General features: G+C 36.6%; 1 protein-coding gene across 1 annotated transcript; it reads left to right on the forward strand.

The window, feature by feature from the left end:
• Window positions 1-3,431: 3,431 nt before the first annotated feature.
• Window positions 3,432-20,521, forward strand: LOC113234805 (protein ENL-like). The gene is made up of 4 exons (XM_026470299.1): window positions 3,432-3,586; window positions 3,675-3,757; window positions 15,057-15,243; window positions 18,637-20,521. Exons 2-4 carry the CDS (start codon window positions 3,725-3,727, stop codon window positions 19,281-19,283), a joined length of 867 nt encoding a protein of 288 aa, XP_026326084.1. The 5' UTR covers window positions 3,432-3,586; window positions 3,675-3,724; the 3' UTR covers window positions 19,284-20,521.
• The last annotated feature ends 807 nt before the right edge of the window (window positions 20,522-21,328 follow it).

Here is a 21,328-nt window from a genome sequence, read left to right on the forward strand (position 1 = left end):
TTGAAACTATTGCACGCGACACAGACAGTCTCTTGCGTGTTATCGCACAAAAGCTGTTTAAAAAAGCATGAAATTTGAAACTGGCATAAAAATACAAATCTACAAGTTCTAAACGAAATCTCATCAATTCTAAACGTAAATTTTGAATTTCGAGCTTACTTTTTGAATAATTGAAGTTACAATTTTGAAATTAATGAAAAAAAATAATATATTGCAGAATTTTGTGCACGAAAATGTGGAGAACTGTAAAAAAGAAAAATAAGACAAATAACTGTGCTTTGGCAGGGAACAGATATTCCACTAGTTATTATAAAGCTACAAACTTTTGATATTTTTACCGTAATAACTAAAAACAAAATATGATATTATAATAAGAGAGACTTGCCCTCAAGTGGACGACCTCGGTGGTTGAACGCATTACACCGTAGTCGCTAGATGAGAAGGTCCTGGGTTCGATTCCCGGTAGGTTCAAATTAGGAAGTTAAGTTTTCTAAATTGGTCTTGATCTGGGTCTTGTGGGTAGCGCCCCGGACTGTTTTCCCTGGCAGTACAGGTACAGTACTGGCAGTTCTATAGTTTGAGACCAGGCAATTGGTGTGGTTGTCTTGCACATTATTATTATTATAGTTCAGGTCATAGTCCGCGATCTTGTCGAATGCAGGTTGGGAAGTTAACACATTTCCAAGAGTTAATAACATAGGTTCTCAAACTTTTGGCTTCCCCCACATAGGCAAGATAAAAAATCCAACGCCCACCAATACAAAAAATAATTGAAAATACGTATTTTTTATATTAACTTAACACAAAAAATCAGAAGGAAAAAAATCTATACTCTAGCCACATTAGATGTAGAATAAATGTTAACAAACAAAAATATATGACGAAGCATTGCTTGAGCATTTATTCAAGTCTTAAGCATTTCGTTTATTCTTGAATAGTACTCAGTGCTGTACTCAGCTGAACTGCACTCAAGTTTTCACTCAAGTTTGAGTTGGGATTATCCATGGTTATATCCGATTTTCATTCATTCGTTCGTATTTTATTCGTATAGGCCTTCGATAGGTTTTGGCATGATAGCCTGTTAAACAAGCTTCCAGCTTACGGAATTCCTGTTAGCTTTTACACATGGATAGGCGATTTTCTGAAGGATAGGTCAATCCGAAAAGTTGTAGATGGTTAATCATCAGCTCCTCATGGTACTCAGTCATGGTCATCAGTGTACCTCAGGGATCTGCCCTCTCCGGCACTATATTCTTGCTGCTTATCAACGACCTGCTGCTGATGCCCGGTATCTTTGGGTACGCTGACGACACCACAGTGGTAGAGAGAGTTATGTGCCAGACGCCCGAGACAACAGCGAAGAGATCCGGTGTAAACGAGAGGCGATGGTCACCCGGTTGAACCTGAGCCTGAAAGCGTCTCCCTACTGGGGAGATGCGAACAGGGTCAGGTTTAATGCGGCTAAATCACAGGCGTGTCTTTTCACATCAAAACGGAGTCCCTTACACCTTACTCCGGTTCCTCCTTCGGTCGACTAGAAGGTCCGGAGCACTCCATTCTTATGTCGTTGATATTCTACCTATTCGCACTAAGCGCTTTGCTTTTTCATTTCTGATGCGTATGCCAAAGGAATGGAATGCTCTACGGCATCTGTATTTCCCAAAAAGTACAATTTGGGGCTATTCAAGGCTAAAGTGAATAGGCATTTTTTTAGATAAACGCCTCACATATCGCTTAACATCAGGTGAGATTGTGGTCAAGCGAGTGTCCATTATATAGTAATAAAAAAATTGTCTATTAATACTTGGCTATATCCCCTAACTTTCCTTTGCCTTTCCTACAGGAAGAACTTTAACATTGTTAAAATCAAATACGCAACGCTGAACTTTACTATTGAAAATGAAAATTATTTGTTATGATGATCGATCGGAATATGAAAAACTGATACTGGCGATGATCGCTATAATTGCTAAATTACTATGATTTGGAAAAGTTGTTATTTTCTGAATATATGTATGCCTATCAACGAAACAAAGCTTGTATTATTGAAACTACCTAGATTTTTACTTAGAAGTTTAAATTATAACATTATAATTGGTCAAAGAGAAATAATTGCAATTTTTATTGCCGATTATTATGTACTCAAGCGCAATCAGGACCACGCTCTAGTAAATACAGATTTTGACGACACTCAAGACAAGATTTTACAGTTGGGAACCGTTTAGGAAACAGCAAAACTGAAAAGATTCTCAAGCATTGTCTAAAATTACTGTATAGTGTAATTACTGTAATGCACTGTTAAGTGCAGCGATAATACGATATAAATACATACATAAATAGATAAGCGTCCCGAAAACATATTTTTGGCGGAATTTCTGTATCAAGAATAAAAATTATACAATAAATTTGGGTTAACATTTCAAAAGTTTTTCTTTTGGCATAACAAAACATTGCAGGTTCCTAAACAACGCCACCTTTACTCGCAATAAAATTTTGGAAAATATTCATATTATATGTATTAAACATTCGGATGGTGTTTGTCGTATGTTGTTAATATGATAAATGTTCATTATAAAATTGACATCACTTACCTGGCTTGGCCCTTAACGACTATGGTAGTCGTTAAGTCGGAAAACATTGTTGTTTTCCGCAATGTAGACAATTAACAAATTATGTTAAATGAAAACACGATTTTACTATTTATGACTTACTACTTTAAATGAACTTCCAGCAAGATGGTAAGAAGTGTATTGAAAGCATGATGGCAAAAGAAAAACTTAAAAAAAAATTATTTGTTGTGATTATGAATACAAAAATCGAACACACAGAAAAACTTTTGTCGACCCGGTGCAACGGTTGTCTCGTTGCACTCGGGTGGAACGAAAAAAAAAATAAAACAGTTTCTCTGTATGTTCGATCTTTGTATTCATAACGATAACAAAACTAGTGAAGTTATTTCACAAAAAAATTTAATAAAAAAACTAGTTTATTTAAATAAATGTTATTTAAAATCTTTTTTGTTTAAAGTCCCCTTATACAATGGCAATTTCGTATCATAATCCGTACCATGGCGTTATCAAAATATTTGTAACGGTCTTTGGTACTCTGAATGTTTTTTTAATACTTTAACTCTCATACAATATAATATTTATAAACGTTAAAGTATAAAAAAGACATGCCTAAGTTAGGAGAAGTATACATATTAAATATCAAAGTCGAATATGTAATTTGTAAATAAATAATTAGAAACTATATAAAGAAAGCATATGCTTCAGAATTTGCAAAAAATGGAACGTAGTATCTATACAGTACGTCACAGTTTGGAATGCGCGGCGGCGCTAGCGGCGGGGCGGTAGCGGCTGAGGAGCAGCGGCGCGGGCGTCGTCATCATCACGTCACTCGCTCGCCCTCCCACTCCGCAATCGTGCTTATTGAGTGAATGAGTCAATGAGTCAGTGACTCCTGCATCGCGACAGCGTCGCTCGTCGCCCGTCGCTCACGCTGGACGACATGCGAGCCTGATCCCGCGCCGCTCGAATCATAGAGCTACCTTCATGCATCTTTGCATACCGTCGACTCGTCACAAGTGAGCCTCCCGGCTCAACTATTCAATTTAGTGTTATTTGCGCAAGTGTAACTAAATCAACTCATATGACCTCGACGCCCTGTTGCAGATGTCAGCCGTCACCGCACGAACAGCGGCGGTTTTATCACATCTTAGAGAATGACTGAAGGTCCTCTACAACATGAAAATTCGGTGAGTGATAATTGTCATAGTTTGGCGAGTGGTTTGGAGTCGTTTGAGATATGTGGCAGTAGTGGATATCGCGAGTGCAACCCATGACGGGAATGCGGCGGGAAACTTATCAGCGCTGCTGCTGGCACTGGCTACTGACTGCTCTGGATACGATCATAATCACACCTCGTGCGTCTACACCATTTCACCGGCTGATATTTATAATTGTGTTAATATGATAAAATGTCATAAATATTTTCTGTACTTATATTGAACGGTTAAGAACCGTTCAATATAAGTTATAACTTATATTGAACGGCTCTTATCGCTGGCTTTTTGCCTTATACACAATACCCTATTAATATATTTTTAAATACTGCTTATCATTATATCACGAGTCATTATACGGTATTAATAGGGAGACGGTATACGTCCACTTATATAATAAATTTGTAATTTCTAACTCTTTAACATGTTCACTTACCAAGAACTAAAGAACTATGACCTAAATAGAATTGATTTAGGAATTAATCTTTATGACAAGATATCATAATTATAATTATATCATATTATAATTATTGGACGTTATAATTTATTCGACATAAGTTTTTTATCGATTACCTTAAAATTTACCCGTTAGATATAAGACAGTGATAATGACTAGGAAAGTCTTAAAAAGTTAATTCTTAGGAGTGTGGCTAGTTCAAACCGTGGCCTGATGATAACGTTATCAGCACGCTGACCGGATCAATCTTATCAGTGCTATCACATGTACGTATTGAACTAATTTGAACATGTTGCCGAATTTTATGGTATCACACATTATGATAAGTGTCAACAATAAATAATGGGAAAATAAGTGTAATAAGCATTTATTTATTATTAACAGACATAAACTATGTTAGCATAGTCATTGCAATGTAAACTTAGTTAATTAACAAGTTACCTAGTGTGTACGGTGTATTGGTTTATGTTGTAAGTTTCTTCTTAAGTGGCTACCTACTTATTAGCTTATCAGTTGAAAATACATTCATGCAGAACTAAAACAACAATACAAATATACTTACAGTTTCATACATTTTGCAGTTTAAAAGAAAATACAAACAGACTTGTTTATGCAAATGGGAACGTGTAGATAGACTGTACGTTTGTTTACCAACTGTATACCAACCCATTTACGACCCACTGCTATGGGTTCCTTCTAAGAAGAGCATAACGCTGTCCCAATTTGTTTTGTTTGCCTTTTTTGGAAGCTATTGTAAATGGAAGAGAATTATGATTTATTTTGTCGGTGCTAATGCGAAGTTCATTTTTAGAACATATTTATTATCATACGTGGATTGAGTTAGACGTTCACGTGCACCAATGCACGATCATTGTAGAGAGAAAATGCCAACCGGTGACTGGTCGTGTGGTAAAGCCGAATTCACAACTGGTTTTATGTAGAACAACTTAATTTGATATATCACTATCGTACGCTCCCCGTGAACATTAATGCATCTCGTTTTGTGATAATAGGGTCAATAGTTGTGTTTTTTGTTATTGTTAATTTTTGTTGAATCTTTATAATATTCGTATAAACTTCGGTTGCTCTCTGTTTACATCAAATCAGATCAGACTTCTTACATCACACTCAAATGGAATTTAAAATAACATTTTAATGCTAATGGTGTTTCCATTATCATAATTACGTAGTAGATATTTTAAAGAGCAGTTGATTTTAAGGCCTATCTCATACAGTACGTGCAATATACATTATATTCAGAGTCATTAGAGTTTTACGGAAACAAGCGAATACAATTATTATTGACAAAATCTTTATAACGGTAAAACATCACTTTTAACCTTATATCTAAACAGCTAAGGTAAAGTGTTATTGATCACTAAGTTTCGATGTTCTCTCGCGACGTTTTAAAAGAAAACATCTACATATACATATTTCTGAAATAATGTCACTGACGCCATAACATATTCATTTATGTGATATGTGTATTCATCGTAGCAGCGAACGGACGAGCGCGAAAGTTACAATGCTATACGTTAGAATGAAATTGGTTGACAATGCAATCGTTAACTTCAATAAACCTGTACCAGTACCGTGGTATTGTAGCCTATGAGAAGAATTGATATTATATTTGTACGGACGCACTTACTTTTCAATTCTCGCTTTTCGCATATTATAATACTATAATACTTATGAAAAAATTGTCCAAATTTCAAAGTGTTAAGTCAAGCTGGTCATTGTTCATCGTCATCATCATCAACTCATCTGTATGTCTTCCACTGTTAGGCACGGGCCTCCTCTCAGGCGAGGGTTTAATCCACAGTCTGCCACTCAGAAGTGTGAGCCCGGATACAAACCTACGGTCTCTGCTTGAAAGGCCTCACTATTCAAAAGATATAAAATATTATGTATTTAGTAATTAATCCTACACTGAGAGCATTTATTCTATAATACCTGTCTTCCAATGGAGCAGGCTGAATTAGTACGAACGATACTTGTCGCATCATAACGGGTTGCTTGAAGCCGACTTCTCTCTCTTTATTATATTATATGTATACCCGCTAGGGGTAGCGGGAATTACTCCTCCCAATGTACGTCGCGAGGTAGCATGTTGGCTAGAGAATCTAAAGCAGGACGTAGACAGTCGGCATCCTTCATTCGGCTACAAGCTGCCACCTGTACGACTATGAAGTTGTAAGAACTTCCTTCGACATACCACCGCTATAGAAGTTAGTCCAACGGACGCGATTACCTCAGCCGAAAGTCTTCCCCGTGGACACGAGTTGCAGTGGTCAGTATGTAAATCCCTGAATCGTCTCAGATCACAAGTTGCCCGATGTAGAGACAACATTGTGAAATGGGGATGGGGACTCAAAACCATTGTGCTTGCGAATCCCCCACACAAAGTATGTCGCACTTTTTCTCATGCCCACTGTTGCTCTCATGTCCGAGCATCTGCACCCGCGTAGACTTGCTAAAGGCAACGGATAGGGGCTTAGAGGTGGCTGCTTACTGGGCCAAAAAAATATAACACAAGAGTTGTACTGGTTCTTGGCATTGACTCGACAAAAAGTAGAAGAAGAAATAGAACAAGTGTAAGCTGACACAAAACTAGGATTGACAAGACATTAGATTGTTCTTACAGACGAGTCATGTATTTTAGAAGATAATCATATTTAATCTGTAAGGTCAAATACGGTTCTAGAATCTTCCTCTTCTAAAGACAGAGTTCAGGCCGTAGTCCACTACGCTGGACTTTATGAAGTCGTTGTACAATTTTCTTATCATTCTTCGCCCTGCAGTTTTTATCGCTAAGTTTTCCACATGATTCGAAACGATGGGAATCGAATATAGAACCTCGTACACTTTCTTCCAACTAGGTTATCGCTTTCCTTAAGTAAATAACAAGTCTCATAATAAACGTCAAGCATTGATCAAATACAACTACATTCTTACGTACACTGTAAATACCCAAGAGTGTATTTTACATGTCCATACCTTGAGTAGCAGTAGAGCTAATTATGAAAGAGTTCGTCCAGGGAATAGGTAAGGTGGCAGTACCCACCTTACCTATTTCTGCCGCCAAGCAGTAATGTCAGCATTACTGTTTTCCAGTTTTGAAAGGTAAGGGTGCTGGTATGGACAGGCATGTAGCTTACCATCAGACGCACGACTTGTTCGTCCCGTCATTTGGTATTGTAATAATAAAACCTACGTGGAATACTTTAACAGTTACAATTTGTCTACTTATTTTTCATACGGACCGTACGGATTTTAAAACTACCTACACATTAAAATTATTTATATAATACTCATGTTCCTATATAACAAACTTTTAATATCGCAGATAATCAATTACAAATGACCATAGTAATATCGGTACAGCGATAAGTAAAATTGAACTGTAGGTACTTAAAGTTAAATGGAAATTGTGGATTGGGCAACCTTCCATTACCGACCAGTAGCGTGTAATGTGCACAACTATTTTATGGGCAAACTGCCCGAAGTTTCATTTCTCCAATTTTTTGTGTTTCATTCGATTCACATATTACTTAAATATATACTACTTATTAGAGTTTATTTTAAATGGAGCAACCAAGCAGGCGTAAAACACATGTGAGTATCTTCAGCTGAAAATCAATGTCATTTTGCCTAGTGGTATTTCATAAAATTTCCAAATGTTTAATCCATTATTTAAGTTGGTACTTACATAGGTAGTTATGCATGTACCTTTGTTTACGAGTCACTAGAACCTCAAAAGGTTATCTTTGTCTAAAATTTTTAACAAAAGCATAATTTTGTTGATATAGGTATTATGATATAAAAATGATTACGAATAAGAAATATAAGACTGATTTGAAATAAATAATCATCAAATACTATATTTGATTGCACGAGCCAGAAAATTGCAAAGTAAACAAATTAACTTCAACACACTTTATTTCATTCCTGTGATCAGTACAGTGTTGTTAATTGAAGTGAAAAGTTAGTGTTATATGATCTCTCACTCGACACTAAAACCAGGGTATTTTTTTTATTTAGATTAAATCAACACGACATCCAAAACTAACAAGAAACCTAAAACTAAATTGAAACTCGGGGACAATTAGAAACTTACTGATTAAGCAAAACACAAAAATCCTTAGAAAATCATAAAGAGCTGTTTGTAAAACAGTGTTTAATTATATACATATAGCAGGGTTGACAGTTATCAAGATATTTATTTTCTTTGATAATTATCATGATAATCCGATAATATCCGTGCTGAAACATTCTATTGTAAAATGACATATAAAGAAAAAACTACAACAGTACGAAGAAAAATCTTTATGAAAACGATTTGGTTTGTGTACATTGACATTTGACACGGTTGAATATGACAAAGACATGGCACGATTAAGAAGAAGATTACTTGAGGTAGCATTTTGTTGTTCCAATTCATTGTATAAATATGAAGATAATTACCAAGGTATATTTATATAATTGTTATCATAATTACCAATGATAATTACCGGGAGGTGATAACCCTGATATAGAGATGCTAAATACAGTTATACTATAAGTCTGGTTCTGCGGTATAGCCGTGAAAACGTAATATGCAGAGTTCCTTTCGCATTTATAATGTTAGTTTGGACTAGATAGATATAGATATAAATAGAATAAAAATGACCTGAACATTACGCATATTTAAAAAAAATTGGTGTTGTGTTCAAACAGACCATATTTCTACCTAAGAACTTTAACTTACAGATATTTGCGATAATAAAGAGGTACCATTTAATATCGCAAATGCGTTACCTGCTGTGGAATTTAAGATTGAAGTTTCCGATACCGTAAGCAGGTGTCATGTTCCCGGCAAAACTACACAAGACTTTTCGAGTACGAGAATCTTGAGAAAATATTGGTCTATGTTCGTATGGTCTCGTGTATATTCGTATTTTCGCCATTTACTACCGGCAAATGTCATAAATATCAAAGTATTCTTGGTCTTCATCTTGTAGTGCATCTATGTACAACTGTAACAAGCAACAATGTAGAGTTTCAGTTTCGTCTCGCCCTATCTCGACAAATATTCTAGCCGAGACACCTTCCGACGATATGGTACCCGCTTTACACTTAAACGTACAAAGTATGATAAACACGTTTTAAATTATTTTTCATTAATAGGCAGGGTTGTATTTAAGCAACAAATTAAGTCTTATAACTAAAATCTGACAGCTGGTTTGCACAACATAAAAACAACTTAATGAATTAAAAAAATTTAATGAAATGTGAAGATACAAAAAATAACAAAGCTATTTATTCCTATCAAATAGTTTGGCTACGCGAACATTTTGAGCGAAACTGCTAAGAAGTAGTTGACCTTCCATCGCAACAGGAAGAAGGCGTGGAACGTTGTGATACCTAATATTATAACCTCGTACAATATATTGTTGTGGAGTTTTATTTACGCAATCTTTAACTTTTTGCGTGTAGACGTATAGATGTTTAGCACTTCAAATTTGTTGATTCAAAACGAAAGGACTTGCCATGAGTGATATTATGGATTGTACAGTCAAGGTGTAATTTAATGTTTTCTTTGATACCAAAGAGATAATATACGTATAATGGTGCTGCTGCATAGTAATTGTAACTATACAAAAGTAACAGAAGAAAACTTAGCCAGAAATTGGATCTAAAAATCGTTGTTAAAGTTAAAACTTAAAAGAACGCGGTATAATAACTTGTGGTTAAAGTCCTGCTTTTTATATTTGTTTTTTACTTATTAGGGTCAACAAACTGTTAGCAACAAACACATTACAAATAGTACATAGCTATAACTAACAAACAGTAACTTAACGTGTAACCAACACCGTTAACCACAGATTACGTAAACGGTTTTCGGATTTCAGTAAAACTACTGCACTCCTAGTTCAGTTGTGTCACCACCTTAGAGTTTTATCTCTTTCCATCCTCTAAGGTCACCACCCACGAATAATGTCAACACTAAATTAGGAATAGATAAAGTAGTGTATTATGGACCTCCATATATACCTATACACCTGTGCCCCTCCAGTAGACACATCAATCGGTGATAGCCTAGACTATTTTCCATCCTCTAAGGTGAGAGCATTTACAACAATTTAATTTTTATTATAGAAAGTTCACCCAAGTCAATGCGTCCACCAGAGAAACATTCTTTACATACCCATACATACAAATAAAAGTGCAAATTAGTAATTGCACATTGCTTTGCATTGATTTTTATTTGTAAAGTGTTTTTTTTTAAATTTTGATGACCAACTTTTTGAAAGTGCCAACGCGTGTGCCATGAATATAACTTTCATTAAATGTATTATTAAAGATTTTTTTTACCTATACAATGGTGATCGCTTTAAATTATGAGTTAAAAAATTAATTTTAATAATCTATTAATGATTCAACTTTAATTTATCGCAATCGTGTTTAACTTCATATTTAGAATTGAACAGACATGGAAACAATTTGTCGTAATGCTATTCAAACTGAAGACTAATTTTGACAAGGTAAAAACCTTGCCAAATGGCATAAAGACTGGCAAATTAGTTTTGAACCCTAAAATGCTGACGCATTTGCCTTTTGACACCACTGCTGCACACACTGGTGGTTAGTGTTAGCTCGGTATCTAATATATCCTTTTGAAATTTCCTCACACAGTGACGGGTTATTTTTTGTGACGGGACGAACAATTCGTGCGCCTTGTGGTAAGCGACATGCCTATCCATGGGGTCTACTCTCGATCTCCGTCCGACATCCGTCCGAAACAATTACTGCCAAATAAGAAATATTTGACCAAATGAAAAGACGCGTGATGCGAATGAAGCTTCATACTTGATACTTGTCTTTTATTTTCGGACAAAGTAAATCATATTTAAATTACTAATTGACTTATAAACTATGTTAGTAAATTATTTTAAACAAAGATCGCGTAAATTGTATGAGGTTCCTTATAAGAGGTCCCTCCACTTTCTCAGCAATCATTTTCAAGATCGAAATTAATGCGACATAAATATTTTTTTGAAAAATACAATTTCAAAAGTTAAGTTGGGTTATTATACATATTTTCTACTATAGAAGGCGACTATTATATAACTGCCTCCGTGGTCGAATGGTTACCATATCGGACTGTCACGCAGAGGTCCCAGGTTCGATTCCCGCGCCGAGGGAAATATTTGTATGGCCTACATTTATGTCTCTCGTGAGTTTGTGTGCAATTTGTGGTTGTCTATGTGTGTGTCCATGGCACTCGTGACACAGGGTTTCCCTAGTGCGGGGCTATGTTGAAAGTGTGCGTTATTATTATTATTATTATGTACAGTAATTAGTTTGTATAAGTTTTTTCTTTTTCTAAATTTATTGTCGCTTGGGTACTAAAATGGCTGTCTTTTCTAGTTGTTAATTCCTTCAATAGCACAAAACCTTTACCTCTTTCTTTATAAATGGTCATAAAACACATTTTAGTTGAAATGTAGATAATACGTATGCGTTCAACTATTATAGATTACGTAGAAAGTACATTTCACTTACAATTTTAATTAAGTTATGACATCGATTAATAATAACTATTGTTTATATTGTACACTTCGAATGTTTATAGAATGTCTATCCAATAAAGTAATGGACTTACGCTAATGCGATGGTTATCTTGGTATTTTCTTCTGAATTACGTATTGTGTTAGTGCATTAAAATAATGTATTGGTCGATATATGTAGGTATTTTCCAAATGGGCGTGCTACCTGAGTGTTTTAGTGGTGTTGATCAAGACTAAAGTGTGGTTTTTAGCAACTAAATTTTACATGTACCTTATAAGCTAACAAATTATATTTTTTTACAAACAAGCTAATTCTTTTACTAAGTAACGATACATTAATACGAAAAGTCAATATTAGTGTTACAAATTCGGAGTCCAACATAATAGCTTTTTTATGAAGCAAAATCTTAAAAGTTTGTCATCTATTTGCCAAGTTTTATTGAAATCAGTTTACGGAAAGCGGATGATATACAATTATCGGATTCATGCCCTAATTTGCCACCCTGAAGTGGAATATTTTCTTCAAATTTTGAGGTACTCCTTTCCCAACAAACAAGCCGTCGAAATCGGTTCACAAATTTCGGAATAATCGGGTGATATAAAGGAACAGTCGAATTGAGAACCTCCTCCTTTTTTAAGTCGGTTAATAATTATGAATAATATGAATAACGATTGTACGTTCATAAAGCGCCAAGTAGGCTCTTTTTTGAGTAAGAAAAAATAAAATTCGTTATTTTCGCTTCGTCTTGAGAAATATAATCCGATAGATAATACAAACTATTTTATTATTCAATTCTTTTTGGTAAACGTCGTGGTTACATTCTCATTACTACTGTCTTTGCTTTTGTACATGTCAACTTACACAGTTCGTTAATTCGGAATCCTAAAGCCTTTTCTGCCCCAACAATGTGAGTCGGAGAAAAATTCTCATTTCTGATCAGTCTTAATTTTTAAGAAAAATGAATATTCTTTATTCGTCCCGTATTCTCCCATTTTCTTTCGTATAATTTTATTTCTTTCTCCATCCTCCATGATAATTTTCCACGCTGACACCGGTCAAAAGTTTGTTATTGAACGAAAACGACGCCTAACTTTGTTTTACTAAACGATTTTATTTTTTATTTCCCGCTAAATAAAACTTCCTACAACGTTTCTAAAAGAAAGAAAATAACATGAGCTCTCAAATTATATTTTTGTAATGTCATTAAAATATATATATAACCGTCATTGTGAATAAAAACCGCCGAAGTATTTTAATAACCGGCAATCTGTCTCACTACCGCTACACATGTCTCTCAACCCTGACATTGGCAAAATCGTCGCGCAAAACGACGGAGCCATAGACACAAAAGTTGAAGTTGAAGTTGAAGGATGGAAAAAAGTTCGGAACAATAAATTTTGCAAAATATTTTAAATCTGTATTTTTAATTATATATAAGTTAATACATATTTATTCTTTTCATATTCTTGTCACAAAGTTATTCTTGATATTGTTCCATATCTGAGTGTAAAAATGAATATTACTTAATTCGTGTAACTTAATACTTTTATTAGCAATACACAAGAACGTAAAGTTTAAAAAAGCTGTAAGTATAACTGTAAATATGGAGATAAGGAAAAACACTAACTTTTGTTTCGGAGATTTCGTTTTCCTCAATCACTCTCGCGCTACATTCATTGACCAGCCATCACACTCACCCACCATATTATTAACCAATAATACGACCACTCAACTCTCGCTATTCATTGTTTGTTCTCACTTTGCTGTGTCTTTTTTCTCAGTCGAAGAGCAGTAATTCAAACAAAGAAGTATATAATATTATTGAATTCAACTAAGAATTGAGCACTTTTTGAAATTTACCAAACTTGCATATCAGTAGTTTCTTTTTGTTTTTTTTTTTTCAATCAATAAACCACCAAGAGTGAAGTTGTGGGTTACCAGTTAACGGCTAATGAGGTACTTTGTGTTTATTTAGCAATTGAATTCTTTACGGTACAAATCTACTAGTTAGAATTACAAATAATTTGTAAACTAAGTTTTTTATTGAATGTCGGCGTGTTTCTTTTTATGTGAAATTACTCCACTAGTTTGTTAAATTATTAATACAAAGATCGAAAACTTAGAAAAAATCCCCTCGATCTGGCCGGATTCGACGTGCCAACTAAGCCACGGAGCGAAACCATCGAATTTTTCTATGTGCTTGTTGTCGGATCTTTGTATCTGGTTTTTAACTACTTTTTAGCCGTAGCACTATCTATATTTGTAAACTATTCTAAGATCTTCTAAGAACTTCATGACTTTCTTGAAACGAGAATGTTAAAATCAATTTCTCTACGTAACCACCTATAGCCATCAGCAATGCATAACTTTGAACCTTTTCATTTCATTTTAAGTGAATTTCAATTAAACTTAAGCCTAGTCCCCATCGGTGTATGTGAAACAAAGTGAATCGGTAGCGCGAAAATCACGTACACGGCAACAAACTCTCAATTCATTGCCAATGTTGACTTATTTGACGTAATCGCCAATATGACTAACTATGTTTTGGCACAACTCGACTTGTCTGATACCGGCTCGATTGAAAACTTTGCTATTATGTATAACAATGCTACCGTGTTTAACTTTACAACCTTCAAATTGTAGTGTAGTTGAGTTAGAAACGAATTTTGATATACTAAATCTCTCTTGCAGCAGTTGACGCTATTATCTGTGACAATGTATTGAATTTATCATATCTAGGTATCATATTTAGGTATTTGTTTAATATGGTTAGCAACATAATATCTTCCATTTACTAGTTGTAATAGCTTCCGTTATCCGTTTCACTTTGTCTATTATAATATTTAATGATATTCATATTTAAATTTGAATCGTAGAGTAAATGAGCCGAGTAAAAATAGTTAGACCTTCAACCGTAACTTTTACATCACCTCTATTATTTTGATAATGATATTTTGAACCATGTTGCGAATTTCAATTCATCTATTGAGTAGAGTAGTACAATATTAATCTTCGTTATGCTGTTTTAAGTAGTTTTGTGACCAGAATCGTAAGGCATTAATTGGAACGTAATTGATTATGTCTATGTGGAAATTGGTTCGTGCTTATTGATTTGTTTGATTTTGAAGGGGCAAAGTGCTTTTTATCCTTGTACCTACTGAATTAATTACATTTTGACAACGATTCTTATAAATAAAGGAAAAATGCGTATATGTGACTTTTCTCTTTGATAAAATGAACATGTATAATAATTTTGTTTTGTAGATGTGCGTACGCGTCTGGCTGGAAGTGGGCCACGCGTGCGAGCCGCGTCGGTCAGCGCTGGGACGTGCGCTCGCGCTTGATTGGCGCGTATGGGTACGCGGCATCAGCGGACAAGATATCAGTCCCTTCGTGCACAAGGTCGTCTTCCACCTGCACCCGCCCAGTGCTTTTGTCTACCCCAAAAGAGGTATATAATATCTTATGCGTGTCTTTACCGTTCTAAACGTTAGGATACAAGATAACGTAAATTTTATGCTTATTCTTTGTAATCCAAACTCACGACTCGGTCTATTTTTTTCATAGATATAGGAATAAAGGGTAGATTTTGTATGGGGGCGTGGTTCGTGTCGCCTCGATATGATCAAAATGATCATATCGAGGTGACACGCCTACAAACATCGCTACAGTGACATGGCGATCGTTGTACATATAAGATCTCTCGTAAAACGTGAAAATGCCAAGTTGTAGCAATACACCGTATAAGAATTGGAGTGAAAACAAACATTTTAAAACCAGTGATTTAACATTCCACCGGCTATTTGCATTTTTACTTACTGTTTCTATAATTATTTAATGTTTTCTTTTTGTCTCCATAGAAAGACTACTGTAGACTCAAATATAGTGATGTTCATTGACGATGACTGATGTTTATCGACAATAAATGTTTACTGAAATGTTTGAATTTCTTACTATGATTTTTGTAATTAAAGTCCCTAAAATATCGAAGCGAAAAACTTTAACGTTAAATTGATTTCTTTTATTTTATTATTATTATTATCACTAACCATTTTATTTCGAGTATCTTTAACACAACTCATATTTCGGACAACCGTTTCAATTTCATGTCAATTTGTATGTTGCTGTTGCGAAGAAAAATGTATGTGTATTATTGTTTTAGATAATCTAGATATTTAAATTCCATTATACTCGTAGATTAAAAGTAGAGTATTTTTAATTTTTAAGTTTTACCAATGAATTTCAAAATAAAAGAAGGTAGGATTGAAGCCGCAGGAAAATCGAAAGATTGGTTTTCTTATTACTATTTCTGACTGTGTTTAAATTTGCATAGCAAATGCATTTAAGAAAATAAATAAAACAAAATCGGCTTTATTTTACATGTGCATGCAAAATAAATTAGAAACAATTATAGAAAATTACATAAATCCTAAAAAAAAATAACAATTTAATTTATTAAATTACTTGACGGTTCGAGTTTACTCCAGCTTCACCAACCCGTGGTAACGTATAATGGAAAACTGACACTGGCGACGATCGCCATATTTTTTATATTATTCTTATAAAACCGACACTGGCCCAAGCCTAGTGGCCGCCATTAAGAAAATAATAATAACTTGTATTAATATATTAATTCAATAATATACCAGTACTAATGTAGGTATAGTATGAAAAATTGAATATTTTTGTAATATTAAAAACAGCCACATGGTTTCTAACTATCGATTAGGTAGGACCACATCCCTCGTTGAGTAGCGTCAGTTTAAGGTTAATAAGGTTAACAATGCTGATGATGCGGTGCTGCTAGACAGCGGTTTTATATCAATACTCACGACCCTGCAAGTTTATGCGGGCACGAAACCGTTGCCATTGCGGAACGAACCGCGAAGTTAGCGGGAGTTAATCGCAAGTCACGCGGTTAATAGAGAACACACCCCGCGTGCCTTTTTTTTTGACGGGGGGAAATCTTTATGGATACCTCTGAGCCCAGGGAGACTCAGGGATTATGTGGGGACTCTCCCTCCAGACTGGAAGGCCTACCCCACTAAAACCCCCCCGGGTTTCCCTCTCGCCGGTTGAGTCGGCGCCGTGGGATCAGTGAACATTCACCACGAACCCGCCCGGCCGCCCTAGTTTACGCCAGGGCTCCCGCGCCAACGGAGGGGCGAGTCGGTTGTTCTCCGATCCGCCCCCCAGACGAGTGAGGCCGTGCAATGCAGGCTCCGGAGTCCCTGTCCAGACCCGCTGGTCTCACTAGGGGATCAAGCGAGCAGCGAATTGCCTTCGCCTTCTCCCTGTACGTCTGCGCCGGAGCGGGTGCGCGTCCGCCGCATCCTCGCGCCCCCGCTCCGCGGCCTCCTTTTGCGACATAACCTCTGCGCAAAAGGAGGCCACCGCCTCCCAGGACGCCTCGCTATCGAGCATGGCGGCAACCACGCTCGGCAGCGAGAGGTCCTGCCCTACAGTCCCCGTCAGAGTGCGGTGCTGCCCATCCCACCGGCGGTGTCATCCACAGCGCCGCACTCGTGGCACAACGGGGACGGTTCCCTCCTCGCCACCTTGTGCAGGTAGTGACCGAAGCAGCCGTGCCCGGTCAGCACCAGCACAAGGTGGTAACCCCGCGTGCGCCTGCACCACATTGCGCCTGAACCGACCACCAAAGTGCACGGGCGACGACGTCTGCCAAGCGCGCAGGTGATCGCGTGCTCCGCGGTTTTACTATAGTATCCCACCGCGGCAACCGCGAGCAACCGTCACTACTACAGACGTATAACGCGCCGTGAAATGTGCTACTAATTTTACATACTTAACTATTACATTCTACAGAAGCCGCGGTCCCGCGGCAGACGCGGGTGAAAACCGCTCCAGTTTTTAGTGTAACGAAAAATGAGTTTCAGCGACATCTAACGTGTAATAGTTAACTATTATCAACTAGTAGCATTTTTACTAAAACGCCACCTGATGGTGAATGGCGGAACCAGGATGAAAAAAAATACTGAAATATTTTAATATAACTCTTACTCAAGTGACTGTAAGTTTAGTTTTGTTAAATTTTAAAATTGTGTTACGTTGTTTTCACGTTTTAGGCCCTACCCAATCAAAATGTTTAAGTAATTGTAGTAGATAATAGAGCGGAAAGTTTGAAGCTAACAAATGGCGACATCGGTACCCGATCTTACATATCTACCCTTTTTTTCCTATATCTATGATTTTTTTATATACTTACATCTATTAAAAAGGCTACAACGTAATCAATCAATCGTGGAAAGTAACTTAACTGCCTCGGTGTCGAACGGTTACCATACTGATCTGCCACGCAGAGGTCCCGGGTTCGATTCCCGAGGCAGGAGAAATATTTGTATGACCTTTATTTCTCTTGTGAGTTTGGGTGTAATTTGTGGTTGTCTACCACCCGCGACACAGGGTTTTCCTAGTGCGGCGCTATGAGTGTGTGCGGTAAAAGTCCAGTGAAACTACTATCACGGTTTTCACATATTAGCATATTACTTAATTTTTAGTTCTAGAGCTAAAAATTAAATCCAGTGGAACTACTTTTTGCTCTTTTAGTTATTTGATCTTCGTTTTATCGTGTAGATGCTTAATTTATTCCAAGACTATTTTCGATTTATTCTTATTCCATCGCCGACTACGTGGTGAGCAAGTCTTAGCTTTATGACTCCATCATAAATACGCTCATTATCGTTATCTGTACATGACAGATAGCCTTGTTGTGTCGATCGCAGTAATTTTCGTCTACCAAGACTTTTGTTACTCCTTTACGTACGATTGAAACGTAGGTGGCGCGACGATTGCCACATCTCACTTACCGCATTATTTTTTACAGTAATTCAAGAACCACCGTATGAAATTCAAGAGTCCGGGTGCGCGTCGATCGAGATACCGATACACGTGTACCTTAAACACAGTTCCAAGCCGAAAAGGATCCGGCTGCGGTACAGCCTGCAAGTCGAAAACAGCGCTAAAAGCAGCTCTGAGTCGCGCTTTGTATACTATGACGTCGAGAACCCCTCGGAGGCGTTGTGGGCAGCACTGATGCAGGGCGGCGGCGAAGTCATCGCGCGGACCGGTGTCGCCGCTCCACAAGAGAAACTGGTCGTGCTGCTCTCTGACGCCGAAGAGAAGCACTGCGATACCATGAAGCCTCCAAAATACAGGTTTGTCCAGCCGATCGAGTCGGCTCGCAAACCATCCTCTAAAAAGAGCAGCAAACCTGCAGCCGTTGAGGACACGTGCGCCAAATGCGGGGAGTCAACACACGTTGACTTCAGGAAGCACCTACGAGCTGTAAAGATGACTGAGGACGAGATCGGGCGTGTATCCCATCTGTACCTATCGCTTAGTAGTTACGAAAAATCACCGGAAGCATTGGTGCTGCCGCCGCTTGCCGATCCTATCTACCGAGTGCCGGAGCTGCCACTTTCGCTGAAGGCAGCTCTCTCCAGCGTCGAAGCTGACTACGCCATGCAGTGACTTCTGTTTTTCTGTGATGTGGGCGCTCTTCGGGTGCACCGTTCCTGGGGTGTACATCTACGTTATCAGTGCTAGTGATTTCATGGTGCCATGCGAGACTTATTGCATTTAATGCAATCGCGTACACAGCATATTTTATTACCTAGATTTTTTACTTCACGGAGAATCGAGAGCTAGATATTCTTAAGGTTGTTTGTAATTTATTCTTTTTACGTTTATGCTATCAATATCTGTAAGATGTTTGTAGTCATTGTGTTGTTTTTAAGTACACGTGCTGTGAGTGAGATCTCATAGGTAATTTACATTAGTAAAAGTAGTACTTCAAAATCATATTTGCTCATAATACCTTAGTTACCCAAAGGAAGTACATACTTATACAACGTTTATTTTTCTGTCCAAAGTATACTTACATGTTTAAATTGTTTTTATGAGGTTGTGATAACGAATGTTACTGATTCTCGTTGAGACATAATGCATAGTTGAATTTTAAATTAAGTAGATAGCTAAGCAGAGAAAAATATTTTTGATTCATATTTAATAGTGCTGAGAGGTTATTGATGTTATTAAACTAATGTTAAAAAGTGTATTTGCCTTGGTGTAGAACACGAAATAGCTTTGAGGACTTGTTACCTAGTCATAGGCATGTTGTTATTCCAAATATGGTACCTATTTGTATTTATATATAATATATTTGTACCAACGCTGATATTTTTTCCCGTAACAGAAAAATCTCAAATGTCTGTCAGCGCAGTACATTAGTAATTTGATAAGAATCGATTCGACAAAGTCAACCATGATGTCCTTTGCCTTCCTGTCCGTCTGTTTTCGTTGGGCCTAACATTTTCCAATAAACGGCGAGTCCGCTCGACTCTGTTTTACTTCAGAGTCGCGGCCGCGTCAATGGGTATGGTATACCGATTGACACGCTATAATGACATTTGTATAAATAGGAGTCGCTCGCGACTAGCTGCTTAGAAAGAACGCGTGAACGGAGAATATTTTTATCTAGTAATTTCGGTGAAATTAAAAAACTCCAACAGTGTTTTAGTTTTTGTGATGGCTATGACGACGGCACAGAGCGGGCTAGGGCCGGGCGATGTAATTACAGATATTTAAGTCTGGTTTTCTCTTTCTAATTTATGCGAGTTATATAACCAAACAGGGTATTAGAAACATAAAAGTTTAAAAATTAATATTATGGACTGTTTAAAAAAACGAGTACATGAAAATGTCGTTTATACAGTCAACGATAGTCTATTGTTTGTTTACGGTGATCATTCGTGTAATACAATGGTCGCTTGTCGTTAATAAATAAAATACAATTGTTTTTCTTTTTACCTGCGGCTATTATTTATCCTACGTATATAAAGACATTGTGTGTGTCTTATTCCAGCGCATATACTCGATGTTCCAGCGTGGCCATGGTAGAATTTTTTGAATTTGATTAGTGGTAAATCGACGTCATTTTATTTGGTTCTAGTAGCAAAAAAGTCGCTCCTAAAAATTGACAGATATAACAGAAACTCTACGGTTGTCGTCAATTTGTATCTTGAATTAAATAAAGTTCGGTATCCTTAATTACAGGGCGACGTTTGAAAAATAGCACTTTTACACACACAAATTTGTTTTTATTATTATTAATTGATTAAAAATTCAATAAATTCATAATGAAAACAAATTTGATAAATGTTTACCAATGACAGATAAAAAGTGAAGCCATTACCGAAATATTATTTTCCTATTCATCATCAACTTGTCTTCAAAAAAAAAGGAGGTTCTCAATTCGACTGTTTTTCTTTTTAATGTATATTACGCGATAACGGCATTTGTGAACCGATTTTGATGCTTCTTTTTTTGTTGGAAAGAGGGTACCCTCTTTCCAACAGTATTGATCCCATTTAAATTTGAAGAAAATATTCTACCTCTAAGAATGGCAAACTAGGGGATGAATCCGGTTTCGCGCACTTTCCAGTAAGCGATTTTAATAAAATTTGGCGAATAGGCACTTAGATGTAAATCCACGAACTTTCGAGGTCGGTTTTTTT

The sequence above is a fragment of the Hyposmocoma kahamanoa genome, unplaced genomic scaffold (assembly GCF_003589595.1).
Source record: "Hyposmocoma kahamanoa isolate Upper Pololo Valley unplaced genomic scaffold, ASM358959v1 86, whole genome shotgun sequence".
NCBI classification, from domain to species: domain Eukaryota; kingdom Metazoa; phylum Arthropoda; class Insecta; order Lepidoptera; family Cosmopterigidae; genus Hyposmocoma; species Hyposmocoma kahamanoa.